Here is a 20,743-nt window from a genome sequence, read left to right on the forward strand (position 1 = left end):
TAGCACTTATCCTTTAGTTGTCAGCCTCGATTAAATAAAAAAATAATGGCTCGGAGGCCTCTACTCTATTTATCAAAATGAAAGATTGGGAAAAAAACTTTAGATGAACTGCATGTCATGAACCCTTTATCATTATTCTTCTACTGCCTGGTACAAACCAAACTTCTACTGTTCTTCATTAGAACTCAGGAAATGCTAAGTATAAATTTGAAGACTCCTCGACATTTCATAAAACTGCCCAGAATTGGCTAAAAAATTATATGTATGTCAAAATCTACAAGAGGTGATTTCTTGATATGTATTTTCAAAGCTTGCAGAATTTATCAAGATATCTCTAATAAGTGGATAGGAGACCTGTGACTACAGCTTAGCTACAGGGGCCTACGGGAAGTCTGAGATAGTCTAAGCCACACCTCTTGGCTTTTAATTGGCTCAGACTGCTGCTATTTCCCTCCCCTGCAGCTCTGTCTTCTCTGATTGGCTGTTGAAATAAATGATCAATCGTAGACTATGCAGGCAGTCGTTAAAAAAGGATTGGCCAGAAAAATTCCAACAACCAGATCCTTCTCTCCTCAACATCATAATTCTAGGAACAGTCTGCAGGCCCCCATAAACATTAAACTGTCGGCCGATCCAGACAATATCGACAGGTTTGGCCAAATTTAATTTAATGCGTATAATGTTCTTTAGACGTGGAAATATAAGAAAACTATTACTCATTTTATTTGTTACCTCAAAACCAGGCGATCCTTTGCAACCAGGGAATCCAAGCTCTCCATCAACTCCCTGATAGAAATAATAAAATGGAAAATATGTAAAATTATATTTAGAAAATTACTAGAACCAAGATATAATTATTACAAAAGATAATGTGCTCCTTATTACTCAGGATTATTTAGGGTGCAAAAACTTTAGAAATAAATAGTTGTCTTCCCAAGACTTCTGTTATTCTATTTACTGTAGTTTCCGTTACTCAAGCGTAATATCTTTAAATATTTTGTATCTATTGTAAAGTTGTTGATGGAAGAAAAAATAAAACTATTACTTTTATGTCTGTTTTAATGATTTGTAAAATTCTGGAAAGTAAATACATAGAAAAAAGGCAAAGTCTACCTGTTATTTCAAGTAACTTTCCGGTATAAGCTGTCCTGAATGTGTAAATGAAGAATAACACTATTTCTTTCCATTATGTGGTTTGTATCTTGAATTTTTCACCAGTTTTCCTTCTTCTGCATGCTCTATCTCTTAATTTGCAATTGCCTCTGAGCTGGTGGAAGGCGACATATGATATCTCCCATACACAACACAGCACACAGATTTCTGCTCTTCATTCATCAATTAACACACATGCAGAAGGGACAGAAGTATGGAGAAAATCATACAGCAGTACTAAGCTGTGTAGATGTGAATAAAGCTTTTGGGTGAGGGAAAATCTTTGGATCTTTGTCTAATTTTCAGTTGACGCTCTGTCCTAATGGGTGGTAGACTAGCTACTATAATGTTTCCTATACATAGTACACACAGACATGAGGGATTACTGCTTCTCTTTCCCTGTAGCATACATAAAGAGGGAGCAGAAGAATCAATGAAAAAATGAAACAGAAGTACTGAGCTGTGTGGTTGTGAATTCAGTACGGAACTGAAATATATTTGCTAGAAGCTGCAAGGCTGAATTTTTATCACTTGTATTTCTGGCTTGATAAATAATAATAGTAATAATAATAATTTTTATTTATATAGCACCAGCATATTCCAGAGCACTTTCCGATTAAAGGCCTACTATGGCCGAAACATCGCATCGTCTACCTCTATTTTGTATTTTTTGCATGCGATTTTAAGGTTGGAATAAAAGCTAGGTTTTATCCCCATAAACATTCACTGGTGCCTCGGAATCTTGGGATCTTTACTTGATCTTTGACTATGCAGATTGCTTTTCACTCCTCCTCCCCTCCCTATAGAGTTTAATGAGGGCTGTATCCCGACACCTCACTCTGCCGGTAGTCCATATTATTTTGATAAAGATAGATTTCAGATATTTTTCAAAGTGGATGATAAGTTGTGGAGGCAGGGGGATGAAGAAGTGGCTCATAAGTGGAGAAAGGATCATATCTTTCTAAAATATGCTACAACGTTTCTTATATTTGCTTGTTCTATTGATTTATGCAAAATCTGTTTAAACCATTCTGTCCATGTAAAGGAATTGTCTGTCCAATCTGTAAGAATCCTTTGAATAGCCTTAAAGTTGCATTTCCTCACCAGAGGCCAATGTCGGGTCTTGTAGGAGCACTGTAGCAGACATAAAAATGGGGCACTGTGATGGCGCACTGTGGGAGAATTATGACCGACAGAGTAATGAGCACTTTTGTGGCTAGCAAACAGAGAGACCTGTGACAACAAAATGAGGGTCCTTTTTCTGGTACAATGTGGGGCATTGGGGCTGGTATATTATAAAGGGCACTGTGGCTAGAAGAGAGGACATAAAAGCAGGCATTGTAACTGGCACTGTGGCTGACATAATCTTGAGGTACTCTGGCTTCCATGTGCTATATCTGAGAATTATTCATAGAATATATGAATTAAAAAAATATGTATTTTTATTTTTATTCCTCTAAGATTCAGCTCATGGTCATGATGCGTTCTAGTATCCAAAGAATATGGTAACTTTTACGCACCTTTTGTCCATCAATTCCATCGTTTCCTCGTTTGCCCTTTTCACCCTGTAAAATAAAAGAAACATTTTTAACCACGAATAAATTTTAAGGACATGAAAATGAACAAAAAACATAAGTGTAATGAGAAAAGTTTTTTAAGGCTCCGTAGAGTTTGGAAAAAATATTTAAAAAATACCCTATTAGGGACTTTCAAGTTAATATTATTTAGTTATTCAGGGTCTCCGTCATATGTGTAGAAAAAAACAAGAGAAAGCATCTGTCGCTACAGGACACGGACAGTCCGTACATTAAATGCACAACCTAATAATTTCAAAGGGGGTGACCACAAGTTTGCAAAGCACAATCTTCCACTCACATGCCGAATGCTGGAGCGGAATAGAATGCTGGAGCGGAATAGAATGCTGGAGCAGAATCCTAACAGTGCGCACATTGCACACTGTCAGGATTCACCAATCTGCAGTAACATAGTGCAGAAATGTATATAAAATGAACAGTAGCTAAAGCAGAGTTTGCTAGCATGAATTAAATATTTGGACTATGCGTAAGGCGTAAGTTATTGTATCACAGCTAAAAACTAAAGCAAGCAGCTGCTCTTCTAGATAGGGAATATATGATACATAGATAGGGTTAGCTAAGGTTCAACAACTAGTGATGAGTGAGTATGTTCTGTTAACCCTTTCGGCGAGAATGCCTAAGAAACAGGCATTCCTCACATGTATTAAAGCTGTCAAACAGTCGCAAATAATGAGCACAGAGTGACAGAAACGTAACACCTGAGCACGCTGAAGATACTCGAGTATGCTGAAGATACTTGGAAAACACCCGAGCATGCTCGTAAATCTCGAGTAACGAGCATGCTCGCTCATCACTATCAACAACCCAAACTATTTGCGGTTATTGGGAAGTTTCTCTGTGTTAGACACAGTCATATGCTGTACTGTAATCTTCACGAAGAGGATTCATGTGTTACCATAAATGGAACAGCTTCATCGTTCCCAGTAAGCAGCAAGAATAGGAGTCTGATGTCATTTCTGCTTACAGATGAAGCAATAATTATGGTTTATGTGGATAAAGAATACACATCTCCAGTTATGAGAAGCACGAATGGGAGATAATGAAAAATGTCAATCAGATAATAGACTAATATGAAGTTTCTTAACTAGACTTTTAAAACTGCAAAATACTTACTTTTGCACCCTTTGCTCCTCTTCCACCCTGCAACAGAAAATCAGAGACTTGTAGCAAAACATTTTGTCGTGTAAATGAATATGGTGGTAATTTGTTAAGTCACTAAGCCACAATTCTTCTTGTGCAATGGTTCTCACTAAAACAAGGATGCACACAGTGGCGTAACTTGAAGCTTGTGGGCCCCAATGAAAAGTCTCCAACATGGCCCCCATCTATCATGGGTCCATAATAGTATTGGTCTTTTATTATGGGTCAATGGGACTGTTTAGGTCCCTTAGTCTCAAGGGCTTGGGTATGACTACAATCCAAGCACCTATTATTGTTAGACCCCTGGATACACATACCATAGGGATTACCCTGGTATTTTTGACACAGATTTCAGTATGGTCACTATCAACCCAATATAAATAGGTGGCGAGAGCCTGCAAAGGGATTGATATCTCCACAAGTGCTGGAGTATTAACAAAGAAGAAAGTGAAAAATATACTTCATTTATGAAAATAGACTAAGGGCAAAAGTTTGGTGGTGTCAAAAGGCATCTGAAAGGGGGATCATTTTTATCTTTGCTGCAGAATTGCTGATGCCTACTTACCTTTTCTCCCTTAGAGCCTTGGTCCCCCTATTGTGGAAAAGAAGAGAAGACAAAAGAAGATGAAACTCAACATGAACAAAAAAACTGATATTGGGTGACATCATCATTGCAAATGTCAACAAACGCACCTTCATTCCCTGGTATCCTACAGGTCCAATGTCACCAGGACGGCCCTGCAAAAGTTACACATTATTAGAAATACACAAATGGAAAACTGAAAGATACAGTGCCAAAATGTATCTTATATTGTAAATTGAGTAACTGGTAAGTAGATTTCCATAAGTGGAGCTTAACTATGGGTATTGGGTACTAGATTCGGTGATGGGACGTTGATCCAGGGAACTGGTCTGATTGCCGTACGTGGAGTCGGGAAGGAATTTTTCTCCTAAGGGCATGTACACATGACCGTAAAAATAGGACAAGTGCTATCCATCATTTTGAAGGATAGCACTTGTCCCCACATTATTCAATGAGGCCGTGCACATATCTGATTTTTTTATTTTTTTCCTTGGAGTGGCCTGAAGAAAAGAAAATCACAACATGAACGATTTGCTTCAGTTAATCGGAAAGCACTCGGCAATTCAAATCTATGGGTCCGTGAGAAAAAGCGGACCGCACTCGAATGACATCCAAATGAAGTCTGATTTTCAGACTTGATGGAGAAAATGGAGAAACTTCTTCTTTTTTTTATTCTGCACATCTGAGAAAATTGAATCACACTGTGATCGGAACGATTTTCTCGGATGTGAGAAAATCAGTCATGTGGTAATTAGCATCTGCCTCATGGGATTTTGCCTTCCTCTGGATTAACATATTAGGGTTATAAATTGAACTCTCTGGACTTACAGTATGTCTACTTTCAACCTTAAAACTATGAAACTCTAAATTTAAGCCTCAAATATCTAAAGCAAAAGACCTCAAATAAGTAAAGCATATCCTGTGCAAAAATAAAATTTCAATGATAATTATACATAATATTTCTTTAAAACTTTGCAGTAACCCCTGAATTTTAAAGGTCCTATATGGCCAATAAAATATCCATATGTGGGCAAATTATCCAGTATCCCTGAAATGTGATTTCTAAGCATTCACAAATCCGTTTCCATTTTTTACATTCGTCAAAAAACAAATCGTTTTTTCTCATGTGTCATTCATATTGCTTCCCTCTTTCATTTGTCTTACATCTGTTTTTGCATCAGTTCCCATTCTTAAAAACTGAAGCAGGTAGACTGCAGAAACTTTTTTTATCCATTGACATTTAGCACTGGATGAATTAAAAACGGATGGAAAAAGGATGTCTTCCGTTTTTTATCCATTTTGGATGGCTTCCTATAGATTTCAATGGCTGAGTCTGATTCGCAAAATTGGAGAATAGGACATGCGCTGAGTTGGATGGAAAAATAAACTTGAATCCATTAAAAATAAAAATGAATGTTCCATTAAACTCTTGGGTCAGGGTGTTGTCTGTCTTAAAAAATAAAAATGGATGTATGAATGTAGCCCTGGGCTTATACATGGGAGGTATGACTTGGTAATATTGGAAAGGTAGTATGATCATAATTTAAATTTATTGAGGTAGTGTTCTGAGCCTCCAAAAGCAGTGAAAAATTTACTAATGCTTGTAGAACCAACTTACACAAACAAAAGTATAGTGGATGTTTTACAAGATGGAACATTTACAAGAAGTGGAAAGCACTTTCTTGTAAACCATTGGCAGACTGCCAAGATAAAAGGCTCAAGGAATAAATGAGAGGCATGATCTAATGTCATAGTCCCTCCTAATAGCAGTGATCCATGACACTGAAAATACAGGCAAAGAGGGATTCCTTTACTAGTCTTTTCAACTGTACAACGTACTCTGCTGTAAACTATAGCATAAATCTATGAATGTAAGTTTATAGCTAAAAATAAATAAATACAGGTAAAAATAAAAACTATTATTTAAGTATAAAAATGCAATGACTGACACTAACATCATATCATGTTAGTGTTTCATTGTCTACTCAACAGTACTATATTTTATATAAATCTGCGCCTCTCTCCTCCTGGACTGATTTTTCACTCTCAATTCATAGTTCTGTAATCTGTAAAATCGTTTTCTAGTGAAGATAGGAGATGGCAGTTGGTGCTTATAAGATTCAGTGGAGAGGAGAGGAGCAGGAGCTAGAGGCCACAGAGACATTGTGCTGCAAGTTCTCCTGAAATGACAGTTACACTTTAACTTTTCTTTTATCATAGATTTAAAATGTAACTGTCATTTCAGGAGAACTTGCAGCACAATGTCTGTGTCTCTGCCTCTAGCTACAAAATCCTCCTCCCACCTTTCCTCTTCATCTCAGTAATAGAAAAATCTGTCTTCACTGAATACAGATTTTACAGCTTTTACTCTTGAATTGAGAGTGAAAGATCAATCTAGGAGGAGAAAAGAAGCAGATTTCTCTGATAAGATATACAGTATTTCAAAGTTTCTTATTTTTATGTGTACTCTTAATTCATGGAATGAAAATTAAACAATGGTTCCTCTTTAACTATGTTACTCTGATCACATAGGCACTGTTACTGTGTCCTTTGGTTTAACCTTTTAGATGTCACCATCAATAGCAACCATGACATCTAAGGTGTTTGACAGAGGGATGGTGATCACTCTGACAGGAGCTTTGTAAGATGTTTTCAGAATACTTATGGATTACCATAACACCCATAACATAACAAAGCCCTTCGGGCTGCCATCTGTATCTGCATATTAGATCATACCAAGCACAATGCCCGTCAGAGTAACACAGACAGGCTATGATGCTGTGAAATAGTATATGCAATCAATCAATGGATCTCTGATTCCAGAGGACATCAAAAATGCATTGTTATCTTTAAAAGGCTTGTCCAGGCTTTGGGTACAAATTTGCTGTCAATCTATGTGACTGCAGACTTGTGAATCCTCACATTGTGTGCTGTCAGGATTTTGCATACTTCTGGCCACATTCCAACTAGTCATGCTTGGCCTTACTCAATACAAGTGTATTGAGCAAGGCCAGACATGTCTACTTGGCATGTGACCACTTGTATGCAAATTGCAAACTTGTAATCTCACTCCCACCTTTTTCTGGCACCGGAGGATCCAGACACCGCGAGCACTGAGCGTGCTGTAAGGATTCAAAAGTCTGTAGTCACATAGAGTGACAGCCGACTTGTACCCCAAGCCTGGATAACCCAAATAAATTGTATTAAAAATAGCCATAATCCAAAAAAAGGGGTAAAAAAAAGCACCCGATTTGAAATTTCCAATCTTTATTTCTCCATTTGAAAAAAGTTATAGTTAGAGTAGTGGTCTTTGCTTATGTATTTAGAGTTTTACAACTCTTAGTCATTTTTGAATCAACTGTTAGTTGTATACCTTTTATTCAAATATGATACGATATCCCAGGAGTAGTCCATGCACCAAGTTCAGTTGGAGTAGGATATTGGAAAGTTGTAACATCTTATCTTAGTGGATGGGTGAGCGGTGCCTCTAATGCTTAAAATACTTTAAATAAAAAAGTCCCAGACCCCAAAAAATTAAAAACCCTTAATAACACTAATAATTCAATTGAAGCTTTTAAAAAAAAAAACATTTTACAGCCATTCTGATGTGGTTTTTAAAAGTAAGTACATCATGTCTAGACGATCTATGTAATAATATATATTTATTAATGTATGTAAATTGTAATGTGAAATTGTTTGTCAGATCCTTTTCTTTATTTGTATAATGTGGCATTTTGGTAAAATTTGTCCACTTTTAAATACAAATTATGTACTGATTTTTTCAAACACATAACCTAAAATCATCTGAGTAGATACAGACGTAAATTACAAATTTCTGTGTGTCTGAAGCTCCCACCCAGTGAGACCATAGAGGGCTACTGCCTATCGCTTTAGAGTGAAATCAGTATACACTGAGCTCTTCAGCTCCCTCTAGAGGTGGCAGCAAGTAGAGAGAATAATACAACTAACAATGGTTTATGCAGGTAAATTAAGCTTTATATAAAAGAAGTTAAGCCGCAGCCACTGATATGTTATCTTCTGAAATAAATCCGCTCAGAAATTTGAACATACTTATATTTAAAATGATGACATTCACCTTACTTTTTGCTTTCATGCTGAATAATTGTATGTTTGCTTCAGTATGTTATATTAGTTCACATAAATCATGAATTTATAGGTCTGGATTAATATGGCCATAGATCTCTTATGAAAGAAATTCATCAGAAAAAAAAGGTTAACTTACAGGGTCTCCTGGAGGTCCACGATCTCCTGGAAGTCCAGTTTTACCAGTTTCTCCCTATGGTTACATGAAAAATATTAGATTTAAACATGATTTTTGTTAAATATTTTACTCACCTTGCAATACCCCTCACCTCAAAACCAGGGGAACCATGGGGACCTTGTTGTCCACGGGGAGGCTAAGTAGAAACAAGAACATATTAGTTAAGACATTTCATAGAATTAACTGTTTTTGGCAATTGCGAGTGTTTATAGCCCCCACCACAAACACTCCTTACCTGACACTCGTAGGAGCAGCACTGTAACAATAAGAGGCAGCAGAAAGGGTTATTAGTGACATGATATCATGATATAGCATTGTATACTAATGAATTTTGCATGTTTGGACTACTTACCCCGTGTTCACCATTAACTTTCTGAAAAAAAAAAAGCGGAAGAGTTATAATCATGAGGCCACTGTAATAACCGTGTTCATAGCGTTACATAGTAGAAGCATATCACAGATTGAAGACAAATGTTTTACAGTATTGTCTGAGATGATTTTACATATAAGTAGAGATGAGCGAACCCAAACTTAAAAGTTCGGGTTCGTACCAGACAATTAGTGTCTGGTGCTAAAAGCTGAACACGGACTTCTCCCGGAAGTCTGTTGCAAAGTTCAGAGTTCCTGGGAAAGTCCGTTGCAGAGAGAGAAAAGTTTAAAAGTTCGGGTCACAATTGTTTTCAATAGGGTTCATATTCTGGTTCAAGTTTGGGTACAGTACTGGTACCAGAACCAAACTTTGGAATAAGGTTTGGGTCGGGTACTAGAACCTGGACTTTCACAGGTCCCTACATATAAGCAAACACCATAATTAAGTATAATATATCAATAGACTAAATTATTCCACTGTGCAGAGTTGTGAGTCTTGTTTCTAGTGAGTTGCTGTGAACAGTTTATCTGCCGTTCAGGACCACAAACATTTCTATATCAAGTAAAAAGTATGTCCAGTATAAAAAAGTGAAATGTAATATAAAACTAAAGTATGTCTCCCATAAGACAAATATTACAGGGCAGACAATACAGTAAATGTCGGATTGCTGGGGACCTCTGCTGAGCAGTAGAAAGGGGTTTAGAACCCCATGTTCCTCATCACTGCGTGAATGCAATGAGGATGAATCGGAATAAAGAAAGCGATCAAACATATATCACCAATCCTATCCAGTGGATAGATGATACATTTCCATTCTGGGACAACCCCTTTAAACGTAAGTTAAGGATAGGAGATATCTTATTAATCGCTGGCAGTCCAACCACTAGGACCCTTCAGGGATCCAAAGAAAGAGGCTCTGTAGACAACCATCTTGAATGGAGAGGGATGAGATGTTCTACTTCCGCTCCATTCACTGTCTATGGGACTGTTGGAGAAAGCTATTTCAGTCAGTCCCATAGACAATGGATGGAGCAGAGGTCGGGAATACGCAGCTCTGCTCCAATCCAGATGGGGCTGCAGAGCTCCGTTCCTAAATTCGCTGGGGATCCAATGGCTGAGACCCCTAATGATCCAGAGAAAGGGGCTCTGTTGAGCAGTGTCTCGAATGAGCAGAGATGAGATATTCTATTTCCGCTCTATTCCCTGTCTATGAGACAGGCGGAGAAAGCTATTTCCGTCAATCCCATAGACAATGAATGGAGACCTCTGCTTCAATCAAGATGGGGCTGAAGAGTTCTGTTAAAAATCTTCATAAACACGTCAGTATTTTTGATCAGTATTGCATCAGAATTTGTATGCCAAAACCAGGAGAGTCTCCAAAACACGGAACGGGTGTCAATCTTTTTGTTATAGTTTTTCTCTGTAAGTTCCACTCCTAGTTTTGGCATACAAATACTGATGCAAAATACTGACGTGTGAATGAGGACGTATTGACATTGCTGGGGGTCCGACAGCTGAGACCCCAATGATCCACAGAAAGAGGATCTGCAGAACCGTGTTTTGCACAGAGCAGAGGTTTACAAGCTTGATCTCTGCTTCATACATTGTCTATGACATTGTTAATGTGGCGCCCCTGAGGGTTCGACCGCCACAGGGATGCTGCACCTCTCTAGTGGAGTGTAGTGTTCCTCCTCTGAGGTAAGAACAGTGTGATGGTCAGGACCCCACCTCCACATCCAACACCACACTTCTCCCACCAGAAGGGGCTCTTATGCACTAGGTGCTGCCCCTACTGGGAATTGGGAGACTGGGGAACCAAGAGATAGGGGAACCAATTAGTGGGTGAGGGTGGAGGATTCACATTTTAGTGACACTTAATAATTCATATTTAAAACACAGCCATCTTGGCTCTTGGTTCTTTTGATCGTCGTTCTTGGATCGTGATCTCCCTCCCTGAGCGTGGATTCTGTGTGGACCTGCAGAGGATGGAGACACGGCCCTCGTATCCTGGCCTGGGGTCGAGGGGCAGGTTGCAGATGATGTATGTCTCAACCCGGTCAAGGACCATGACCAAGAAGGCCTGGAGCTTAGGAGTGTAGCTCCGCCGCAAAAGGACCCCAGGGGGATGCAGACGGAGCGGTATACGCCACCTGTCCTCGCTGTTCTGATCTATTCAGAGGGATTCCGGCTGCAAGAGGGGTGCCGGCCCCCGATACCCGACCTTGCTACTCCACGTCCTGGTCAGGGAAGCCCGGTAGGCCCTGAGGATCCCGCCGGGTAACGGAAAGAGCGGAGCTGCCATCTGTACCCTTTTTCTGAGTGAAATTCAGAGGGAGACCCGGCCTATCTACACACACACAGACAGGAACGAACCTGGTCTGAAGTCTAGGAACACTCTGTTGCGGGGTCCTGATTTAACACTGGACTTACTCGGAGGTTGTCGGACCCCCGTCTTTGGTGACCGCAGAACTCCACGAGGAGCAGGGAGATGTCTTCCTACTGCCATCTCTTTCGTGAGTAAAAACCCTGGAAGTTAACCCCTATGGCCTCCGGACTCTTATTCTGCACTACACCGCACTACGCAGCACCAGACCTCCTAGACTACTACCCCCTCCATCCTGCCTCTCTGCCCTGAGGCCCTGCTCCGCCTGTGGGGAGTAGTAACAACGACGGCTGTGATAACACCATGCCTCAGCGGACTGCAGCAGCGCTGGTGGCCTTCACCAGGTGCCACAGGTGGCGTAGTCGAGATCAGCCACTCAACCCGGATAAGCCCATACCATCTCTTTATCTAGTGTGACGGTCCTGGGCACGGAGCGGGTCCAGGCCATGGCTGCACCCCCATCGACTTCATCAGGACCCGACTCCGAGTCCCCATCTCCCAGGGTAGGGCTTACACGAAGCGCGTGTGTGTCACACATTGGCGAAAACTGAGTACACCACCCAGCTACTTCCATCAGTTCCATAGCAATGAATGGCGCTGAGGTCGAGCATGTGCACCTCGTCTCCATTCAAGTCACAGTTCCACAGTCTTATTCTCAGGATCACTGCAGGTCCCAGAAGTCAGACCCCCAGGGATCAGTAACTTATCTTCTATCTATTGAAAAGGGATAACTTACTGTATTGGGAATGATGCTTTAAGCAGTTCTGTCTATGCTTCTATCAGACTTATTAGTATTTTTGATTGCATCAAAAATACTGGAATGTCAACAAGCCCTATTAAAGTCAATGTATTTGCCTTTGCCCATATCTGTTAGCTATAATAGCTCGGAAATAAATGAGTGTCATGCGGTCAGAATGAGCAGATCCTTAACTTTTTCTTTCAAAACGAACAAATATACAACAGCAATGCAAAATGGATCCAAGACTGATTCAATCATGTTTTCTGCTACACAAAATGCATCTTGAGCTCGGTATAAATACTTACAATGGTGTCAATGATGGTATCAATGGTGTTTTCCATCTCTAGGTCAGACAGACCGGCAGCACTAGTGGCTGTGAAATTCCTCCTGTAGCTGGGATCAGAGGCTATAACACTGAGACGTGGCTCCTACATATGTGAAAAATGGAAAATATCAGAAGCTGAGTAGCACATTGAGTAAATATGAAAGCTTCAATGTATTTGCCTAATATCTAGGTTGCCAAGAGTCTTCATCTTACCAGGTGGTTTGGTGAAATAGCAACAGAGAAGACCTTAATTCCAAGGTGCTTGGCTTCATTCGCAGCATCTTCCAGACCACCACATGGCTCCTTGTAACCTTCCAAAGGATGACCATCAGTCACCACAACTAGATATTTGTTCTCCCTCTGGTGTGATCCTCTGTAGGATGAAGTCAAGTTGAATGAGAATAGATAGATCAACATTAGAATAAACACACGAGGGCTGATTCATCAAAGCTTTTACGCCATGAAAGTGGTTCAAAAGCTTTGAAACGTTGCAAAATGTTTGCGCAACGCAGAGTTGCACAAAAATACTGCGATCTTTGACTTTTTTTTAAGTCATTTCCGCCAAAATGGGTGGAGCTGGGGGGATGGGCCGGACGGGGTTTGGCCATGCCTACCCGGTCAATTAAGCAAAACTGCTGGCATTTTGCACAGCAGAAATGCTACTCCCGTCCCTGACTCAATGACTGGAGTAGCATTTCTGTCGCGGTGCCGCGGTGCACAGAGGGACACGCCACGCTGAAGAAGGAACAAATTCATTAAGTGGCATGCGCTAATGAATTTGGTGCCTCTTGTGCCTCAAGACGCACTACACTAGTCTTGAGGAATCGCCCCCACAAAATATAGATGAGATATGTAGATAAGTAGAAAAATAGATTAGATAGATTAGATAGATAGGTAGATGTAGGATAGACACAATGTAGAATACATAGGGCCCAATTAATTCCTGTCTTTTATTGCGTTTTTAGTATTTCGTCCCTTTTTTGTTTGGTCCATAGTCATCCTTCCATTTTTTAAAGTCTATCTTCTATGTGTTCGCCAGATTTTTTGTATTTCACCACTGTGGCCAGAGTTTAAGGTTTACAGATGTTTTTGTCTAATTCATCATTTGTCACAAATATACTGCAGTTTCCCTCCTGGAATATAATATTATAGAAACGTTGGCCCAATTTTAGCCCCATTTTATGAAATGTGCGACTTTGACTATTTTTTTACTCCAAATCCCATGAACAGCGTGCGCCATTTTAGAAGAATTTAGCACCAAAAACGGCAAAGAATACTCCAGAACCAAAAACTAAAGTGACTTAAAAAATAAGACAAAAATGATGAATCAAGACCATAGACTTTTATCTATAGTATAAAATATATTATACTAACCCAATCAAGACTTCTTCAATTCCTCTTTTGATGGCGCAGTCCGTGTGAGTACCTTTTCCAATGTACTCAACTTTATCAACCCTAGTCTTTAAGGTATCACGCTCTTTGGTTAGACTGAGCAGGGGGCTAATGAGGATGACTTCATCGCTGTAGTGCAGAGCTCCCGCATTCCACACAAGGTGGCGGTCACATCGATAATACCTAAAAGGAGAAAGAAGTTTAGGGCCAAATGTGAACACCGACCTATGCTTTTGTGTAATAATTCTTCAGAAATATTTACATTTTCTTATTAGCTAAGGGTGAAAAGAATCATATGAATGAATAAAATTCACCTTGTAGTCAGTTTATCTATAAATTTTTTGGTAAACTCTTTGACTTGGGTCACAAGTGTCTTGAATGGTTTCACACGAAGAGCAACACTCTCTGATGTGTCCAACACAAAGAAAATATCCACAGGACAATCTGAAAACCAGACAGATAGAACCACGTTAATTTTAATTAATATACTGAAAATTGCATCTACCTATTATAGGATCTTTCGGTGACAACTGAAAATTGCATCTATCTATTATAGGATCTTTTGGTGACAACATACGGCTTCAAGCTTTTGAGCCCCAAAGAAGAATCTCCAACAGGACCCCGAATATCACAAATCTTTAATCAAATTGGTCTTCTTATATGGGCCAAAGGGACATATCCCACCCCACCCCCACTAGGCCCCAGAGCCTGAGTGTGACTGCAAACCCTGATAACATTGCACTGGGATAACACAGTAAAAAAGTGTATTTTGACACTTAACATGGCATTGGTTTTTGGATTGTGCAATGCTAAAGTATCTTAATCCTTTTAAGGAGTAACCATTCTTTTAATTTTTATTTCAAAGCTCAATAAAGCTCATGAAAATAAGCAACTTTGTACATAATCTTATCAGACAAATCTGCTTCTTTCCCTTCCTGGATTGATCTTTTACTCTCAATTCACGGGTAAAAACTGTAAGATCTGTATTCAGTGAAGACAGATTTTCCCATTACTGAGACAGGAGATGCCAGTTGGTGCTTTTAAAGTTCTATGGAGGGGGAGGTGAGGAGGGAGGGGCTAGAGGCAGACACAGACCTTCTGCTGAAAGTTCTTCATAGAACTTCATGGCGCCAATTATCATCTATCTCAGTAACGGGAAAATCTGTGTTCATAAATACAGATTTTCCCATTGTATTGAGAATTTTGAGAATGAAAGATCAGTCCAGGAGGAGAAAGAAGCGACTCTCTCTAATATGTTACAAAGTTTCATATTTTCATGTGTACTATTGATTTATATATATACAAAATTTAAATAACGGTCATTTGTGCCTCATGTTTTATCCACAACCCAGGTAGTTGTTTTTCTGCTGGGGCCTTATAATGTACATCCTGAACATCTTCTGTGAGTACTAAAAATGTCCCTTTGACTTGGTCAGTTAGGTCAGCAGATAGATAAGACTATACACTTTATATGACAAAAGTATTGGGACAGCTACACATTACACCTACAAAAGTTTTTATGGCATCTCATTCTAAATCCATTGGCACTAATATGAAGTTGCCCCACCTTTGCAGCTGTAACAGTTTCCATTATCGTAGTGAGGGCTTTCTACAAGATTTTGGAGTCTGTAGTTGGGAATTTTTGCCTCTTCATCCAGAAAAGCATTTGTGAGGTCAGACACTAATGTTGAACTATAGGGCCTGGCTCACAATTGCAGGTTCTAGATCATCTCAAAAATATTTGATGTGGTTGGGGTCGAGTTCTGTGAAGCCAATCAAGTTCTTCTACAAAAAAGTCACCCAACCATGCCTTTATGGATAGTGACATAATTAGAGTTCGATGGTCCCCGGTGCAAAATTTGGACGAGGGCCCCCCCTTGTTGCATACAAAATCCTGAAAGGACATACATGTTGCCCCACCTCGACCATTAAGTAGTAATGTCCCCCATCCTGGAATATATATGTTCCCTATCCTAGTATATATGTCCCTCATACTGGCCCCATCCTGGTATATATGTCCCTCATCCTGGGACCATCCTGGTATATATGTCCTCCATCTTAGGCCCTTTCCTGGTATATATGTCTTCCATCCTGATGTATATGTTGCCCATCCTGGTATATTTATGTACCCCATCCTGGTATTAATGTCCCTCATCCTATGCCCCTTCTTGGTATATATGTCCCCCATCCTGGTATATATGTTCCCCATCCTGGTATATATGTCCCCCATCCTGGTATGTATGTCTCCCATCCTGGTCACATCCTGGTATACATGTCCCCCATATTGGTATATATATTCTCCATCATTGGCTCCTTTCTAGTATATTTGTCCCCAATCTTGTTATATATGTCCCCCATCCTGGTATACATGTCCCCCATCCTGGTATACATGTTCTCCTTCCTGGTATATATGTTCCACATCCTGGGCCCATCCTAGTATATGTGTCCCCATCTTGGTATATATGTCCTCCATCCTGGGCCCCTTCCTGGTATATATGTCCCTCATCCTGGGCCCCTTCCTGGTATATACAGTCATGGCCGAAAGTGTTGGCACCCTTGAAACTGTTCCAGAAAATGAAGTATTTTTCCCAGAAAATTTTTGAAATTACACATGTTTTGTCATACACATTTTTATTTCCTTTTTGTGTATTGGAACAACACAAAAAAATCAGAGGAAAACGATAAACTGAACATGATTTCATTCAAAACCACAAAAATGGGTCGGACAAAATTGTTTGGACCCACAACTTAATATTTGGTTGCACACCCTTTGGAATAAATAGCTGCAATCAATCACTTCCTATAACCATGAACAAACTTCTTACACCTCTCATCTAAATATTCGAGAGGTGTAAGAAGCTAAATATTCTAAGTTGGTTATGTGAAGTGAGAAAAATATAGGCATAAATTTAATTTATGGGATCAAATAACTAAAAATTGGCATGTGCATATGTATTCATCCTGTTTGCGATGAAGCTCCTAAACGTTTCTGGTGCAAACAATTACCTTCAAAAGTCACATGCTTAGTTAAAGGACGTCCCCCTGTGTGCAATCTAAGCGTCACATGGTCTGTCAGTATATACACTTTACCTTTTCTGAAAGGCCACAGAGGCTGCAACACCATTAAGGAAGAGGCACCACTAATCAAACAACATCATGAAGACCAAGGAGATCTCCAAACAAGTTAGGGACAAAGTTGCTGAGAAATACAAACCAGAGTTGGCTAGAAGCACCAATAAATCCATTATCATCAATTTGAAAGGACATGGTACCACAATAAACCTGCCAAGAGAGGGGGCCCCCACAAAAACTCTCAGCCTGGAGAAGGAGGGCATTAATGAGAGAGGCAGCACAGAGACCAAAGGTAACCCTGAAGGAGTTGCAGAGTTCCCAAGCAGAGACTGGAGTATCTGTCCATACAACCACAATAAGCCGTACACTCCATAGAGGTGCCTCTTATGTAAGAGTTGGGAGAAAAAGCCTTTACTTACACACAACAATTGTAAAGTTGGTTTTGAGTTCGCCAAAAGACATGTTGGAGATACCCCAAATGTATGGAAGAAGGTGCTGTGTTCAGATAAGACCAAAATTAAACTTTTTGGCCACCAAGGTAAACACTATAACTGGCGCAAGACCAACACAGCTCATCATCCCAAGAACACCATCCCCACAGTGAAACATCGCGGTTGCAGCATCATGCTGTGGGGATGTTTTCAGCAGCAGGGATAGGGAAAATGGTCTGAGTCAAGGGGAAAATGGATGGTGCGAAATACAGGGATATTCTTGAGCAAAACCTGTTTCAGTTTGTCAGTGATTTGAGACTGGGACAGAGGTTCACCTTCCAACAAGACAATGACCCAAAGCAAACTGCTAAAGCAACACTTGAGTGATTTAAGGGGAACCGTGTAAATGTTTCAAAGTGGCCTAGTCAAAGCCCAGACCTTAATCCAAATGCGACTCTGTGGTCAGACTTGAAGATGGCTGTTCATCAGAGCAAACAATCTAACTTGATGGAGCTGGAGCAGTTTTGCCTTGAGGAAGGGGCAGAAATCCCAGTAGTATAATGTGAAAAGTTTATAGAGACTTATCCAAAGCAACCTGCAGCTGTAATTGCCGCAAAAGGAGGCTCCACAAAGTACTGACTTTATTGGTGTGAATAGTTATGCACACTGAAGTTTCCAGTTATTTTGTCCTATTTGTTGTTTGCTTCACATTAATAAGAAAACTAAATGTTCACAGCTGTAGGCATGTTCTTTACAAGAACTGATGCAAACCCTAAGAAAACAGTGAAATTCCATCCTGTCCCCATCCTAGTATATATGTCTTCCTTCCTGGTATATATGTCCCCCATTCTGGGCCCATCCTTTTATTTCATGTGCCCCATCCTGGTATACATGTCCCTCTTCCTGGTATATATGCCCCCCATCCTGGGCCCCTTCCTGGTATATCTGTCTCCCATCCTGGTATTCATGTCCTCCATCTGGTATATATGTTACCCATCCTGGTATATATGTTCCACATCCTGGGACCATCCTGCTACATGTGTCCCCCATCCTGGCCCCAAACTGGTATATATGTCCTCTGTTCTTCCATTGTTCTTTGATGCATAAAAATAAACTATTCTACTCACCTTGCCCCCACTCCCACGCCGCGTGGTGTCCTCTTCTGCATCCGACCGCTAACTTCAGCGTGCAAGCGGTGGGCAGCACATGAAGTCACTTCCATGCACCCTCAGTCATGGGCAAGCCAAAGACAGCTGCTGGACTCTGATTGGCTGGCATCTTGTATGACTGCCCTCCTTCACGGGCCCGGTCGCAGTTACACCCTTTGCGACCACCATCGTTACGCCCCTGTTTATGGATCTTCCATTGTGCACTTGAGCACAGTTATGCTTGAACAGAAAAAGGCCTTCCTCAAACTATTCCCACAAAGCTGGAAGCTACAAATGTCCAAAATGTCTTGTATGCTGAAGCATTAAGATTTCACTTTACTGGAACTAAGGGGCATAGGCCAACTCCTTAAATACAGCCCCATAGTATTATCCCTCCTCCAAACTTTACAGTTGGCACTATGCAGTCAGGCAGTCAGACTTGTCCTTCAGGTGCCAGATAGAAAAGCGTGCTTCATCACTCCACAGAACAGTTGAGTGAATCTGGCAAAATTTGAAAGATTTGACCAAATTTGAGACAGGAATTCAATTTGCATGCAAAATGTATTCCTTGCAAATCGAATGAGCCCAAAAGTCAGGCAGTTTTGCACTTTGCACCTCAGCACTCAGTGACCTCCCCCCCCTTGTAACTTTATGTGGTCTGCCACCTCGAGATAGGGTTGCAGTGGTTCCTTAATTTTTATAATGCCACTTACAGGTGATTTTGCAAAAACTGACTTTTTGGAAAGGTGGACTCCTCTTACAGTGCCTTGATGAAATTCAGCGAGTTTCACAAATGATTATAAAGGCTGACTACATTGCAATGGACTGAATTTTATACACCTGTGGCAATGGGAGTGAATGAAAAACCTGAATACAATGATTATAGGGCTTGTCACATAGCGTAGGTCGTCAATAATAGATTGGCATGGTTCTGACACACAGCACTCCCAAAGATCAGCTTTTAGTATTTCTTGTGACTGTGTGTAAATACAAAGGGCAAAGTGTAGTTGCAAAGAGCAGCAAGATTCAATGTGTAGCAGCCGCAGCTAGGTACTGCAGTACAGTTCCTGCACTTTGCATCTTGGTTCAATGCATGCTTTTATGGACCTTGCTTTAGGAGCTGTTCTGCAGTACCTGGCTGCTTTGCAGCTTATTTAATGTGTTTACATCCGGACAATGCTAGAGCTAATAACTGCTGATCGGAGGAATTTCCGTTTGCTAGACCCCCATTAATCTGACATTGAAAAGGAGCTGTTCTGCGATATCCGGCAGTTGCCATTTCACATTAAATGGATATGGGCTTTGCAGCTCCATTCATTGTATTTATATCTGGTCCCCCCAGAGTTAATAACATTTGATTGGTGGTGGTGCCATCTGTCGGACTGGTTGTCTTACTCATAGGTCATCAATATGTCTTGACTTTACAACCCCTTTTACAATGTGTGCCAATACTTTTATCCATAGAATGTATATTACAGTTTCTAAAATTTGCTGTACAGGGCTTCTCACTAAATGGTTGTGTGGTTTTTCCACTGTTAAGCTGACACGGACAACTGATATGACTGTTGACTATGGAATATACCATAGTCATTAAGCAGCATCACTCACACACTCTAAGTACTTTACCCAACCACTTGGAATGGGTATAAGAAGTTTAGTTTCTTCTTAAAATTGGTACAAATTGTGTATCAGTATCTCTGAGTTACTGCTAGGAAATAGACAAGCAACATCTTAGTCCCTTGAACGATCAGAGATTTTATACAATCACTGGATCATCACACTACGCCACCATGTCATTGGAGGAGGCGACTGAGTCACTGGGATTGTAAAGAGAACCTAAACTAACAGGAATGAAAACGAAGTCACTACAAATAGATGCGAAGATACTAGATCATTAGGAGTGGCCATCGGGTCATTAGTGATGTCTACAACACTATTGGTTCAACATGGATGCTTACTGGATCAAAAATGTATGGGCATCAAACAACTAGAACTTATTGGATGGCTACTAAGTCTACTAAACAACGGGATAACCTGACCCAGTTGAGAGGTCACTCATTATCTAATATATATAATCGTCTTACCCGTCTGTCTGTCCTTCTGTCCAAGAAATCCCGCATCGAAGATAGGT

General features: G+C 40.3%; 1 protein-coding gene across 1 annotated transcript in view; it reads right to left on the reverse strand.

Annotated features, from left to right (window-relative positions):
• COL6A1 (collagen type VI alpha 1 chain) overlaps positions 1–20,743 on the reverse strand; it is a 70,917-nt gene that overhangs the window by 29,295 nt on the left and 20,879 nt on the right. Inside the window, exons 2-14 of the mRNA XM_073646772.1 lie at positions 14,276–14,405; positions 13,944–14,144; positions 12,783–12,942; positions 12,550–12,672; positions 9,105–9,125; positions 8,988–9,008; positions 8,844–8,888; positions 8,714–8,767; positions 4,581–4,625; positions 4,453–4,479; positions 3,861–3,887; positions 2,673–2,717; positions 733–786 (exon numbers count right to left, since the gene is read on the reverse strand). Of these exons, the coding sequence (XP_073502873.1) occupies positions 733–786; positions 2,673–2,717; positions 3,861–3,887; positions 4,453–4,479; positions 4,581–4,625; positions 8,714–8,767; positions 8,844–8,888; positions 8,988–9,008; positions 9,105–9,125; positions 12,550–12,672; positions 12,783–12,942; positions 13,944–14,144; positions 14,276–14,405 (953 nt within the window). The remainder of the gene's footprint in view (positions 1–732; positions 787–2,672; positions 2,718–3,860; positions 3,888–4,452; positions 4,480–4,580; positions 4,626–8,713; positions 8,768–8,843; positions 8,889–8,987; positions 9,009–9,104; positions 9,126–12,549; positions 12,673–12,782; positions 12,943–13,943; positions 14,145–14,275; positions 14,406–20,743) is intronic.

The sequence above is a fragment of the Phyllobates terribilis genome, unplaced genomic scaffold, assembly GCF_046119375.1.
Source record: "Phyllobates terribilis strain yellow unplaced genomic scaffold, ASM4611937v1 Scaffold_9__5_contigs__length_417890890, whole genome shotgun sequence".
Taxonomy (NCBI): domain Eukaryota; kingdom Metazoa; phylum Chordata; class Amphibia; order Anura; family Dendrobatidae; genus Phyllobates; species Phyllobates terribilis.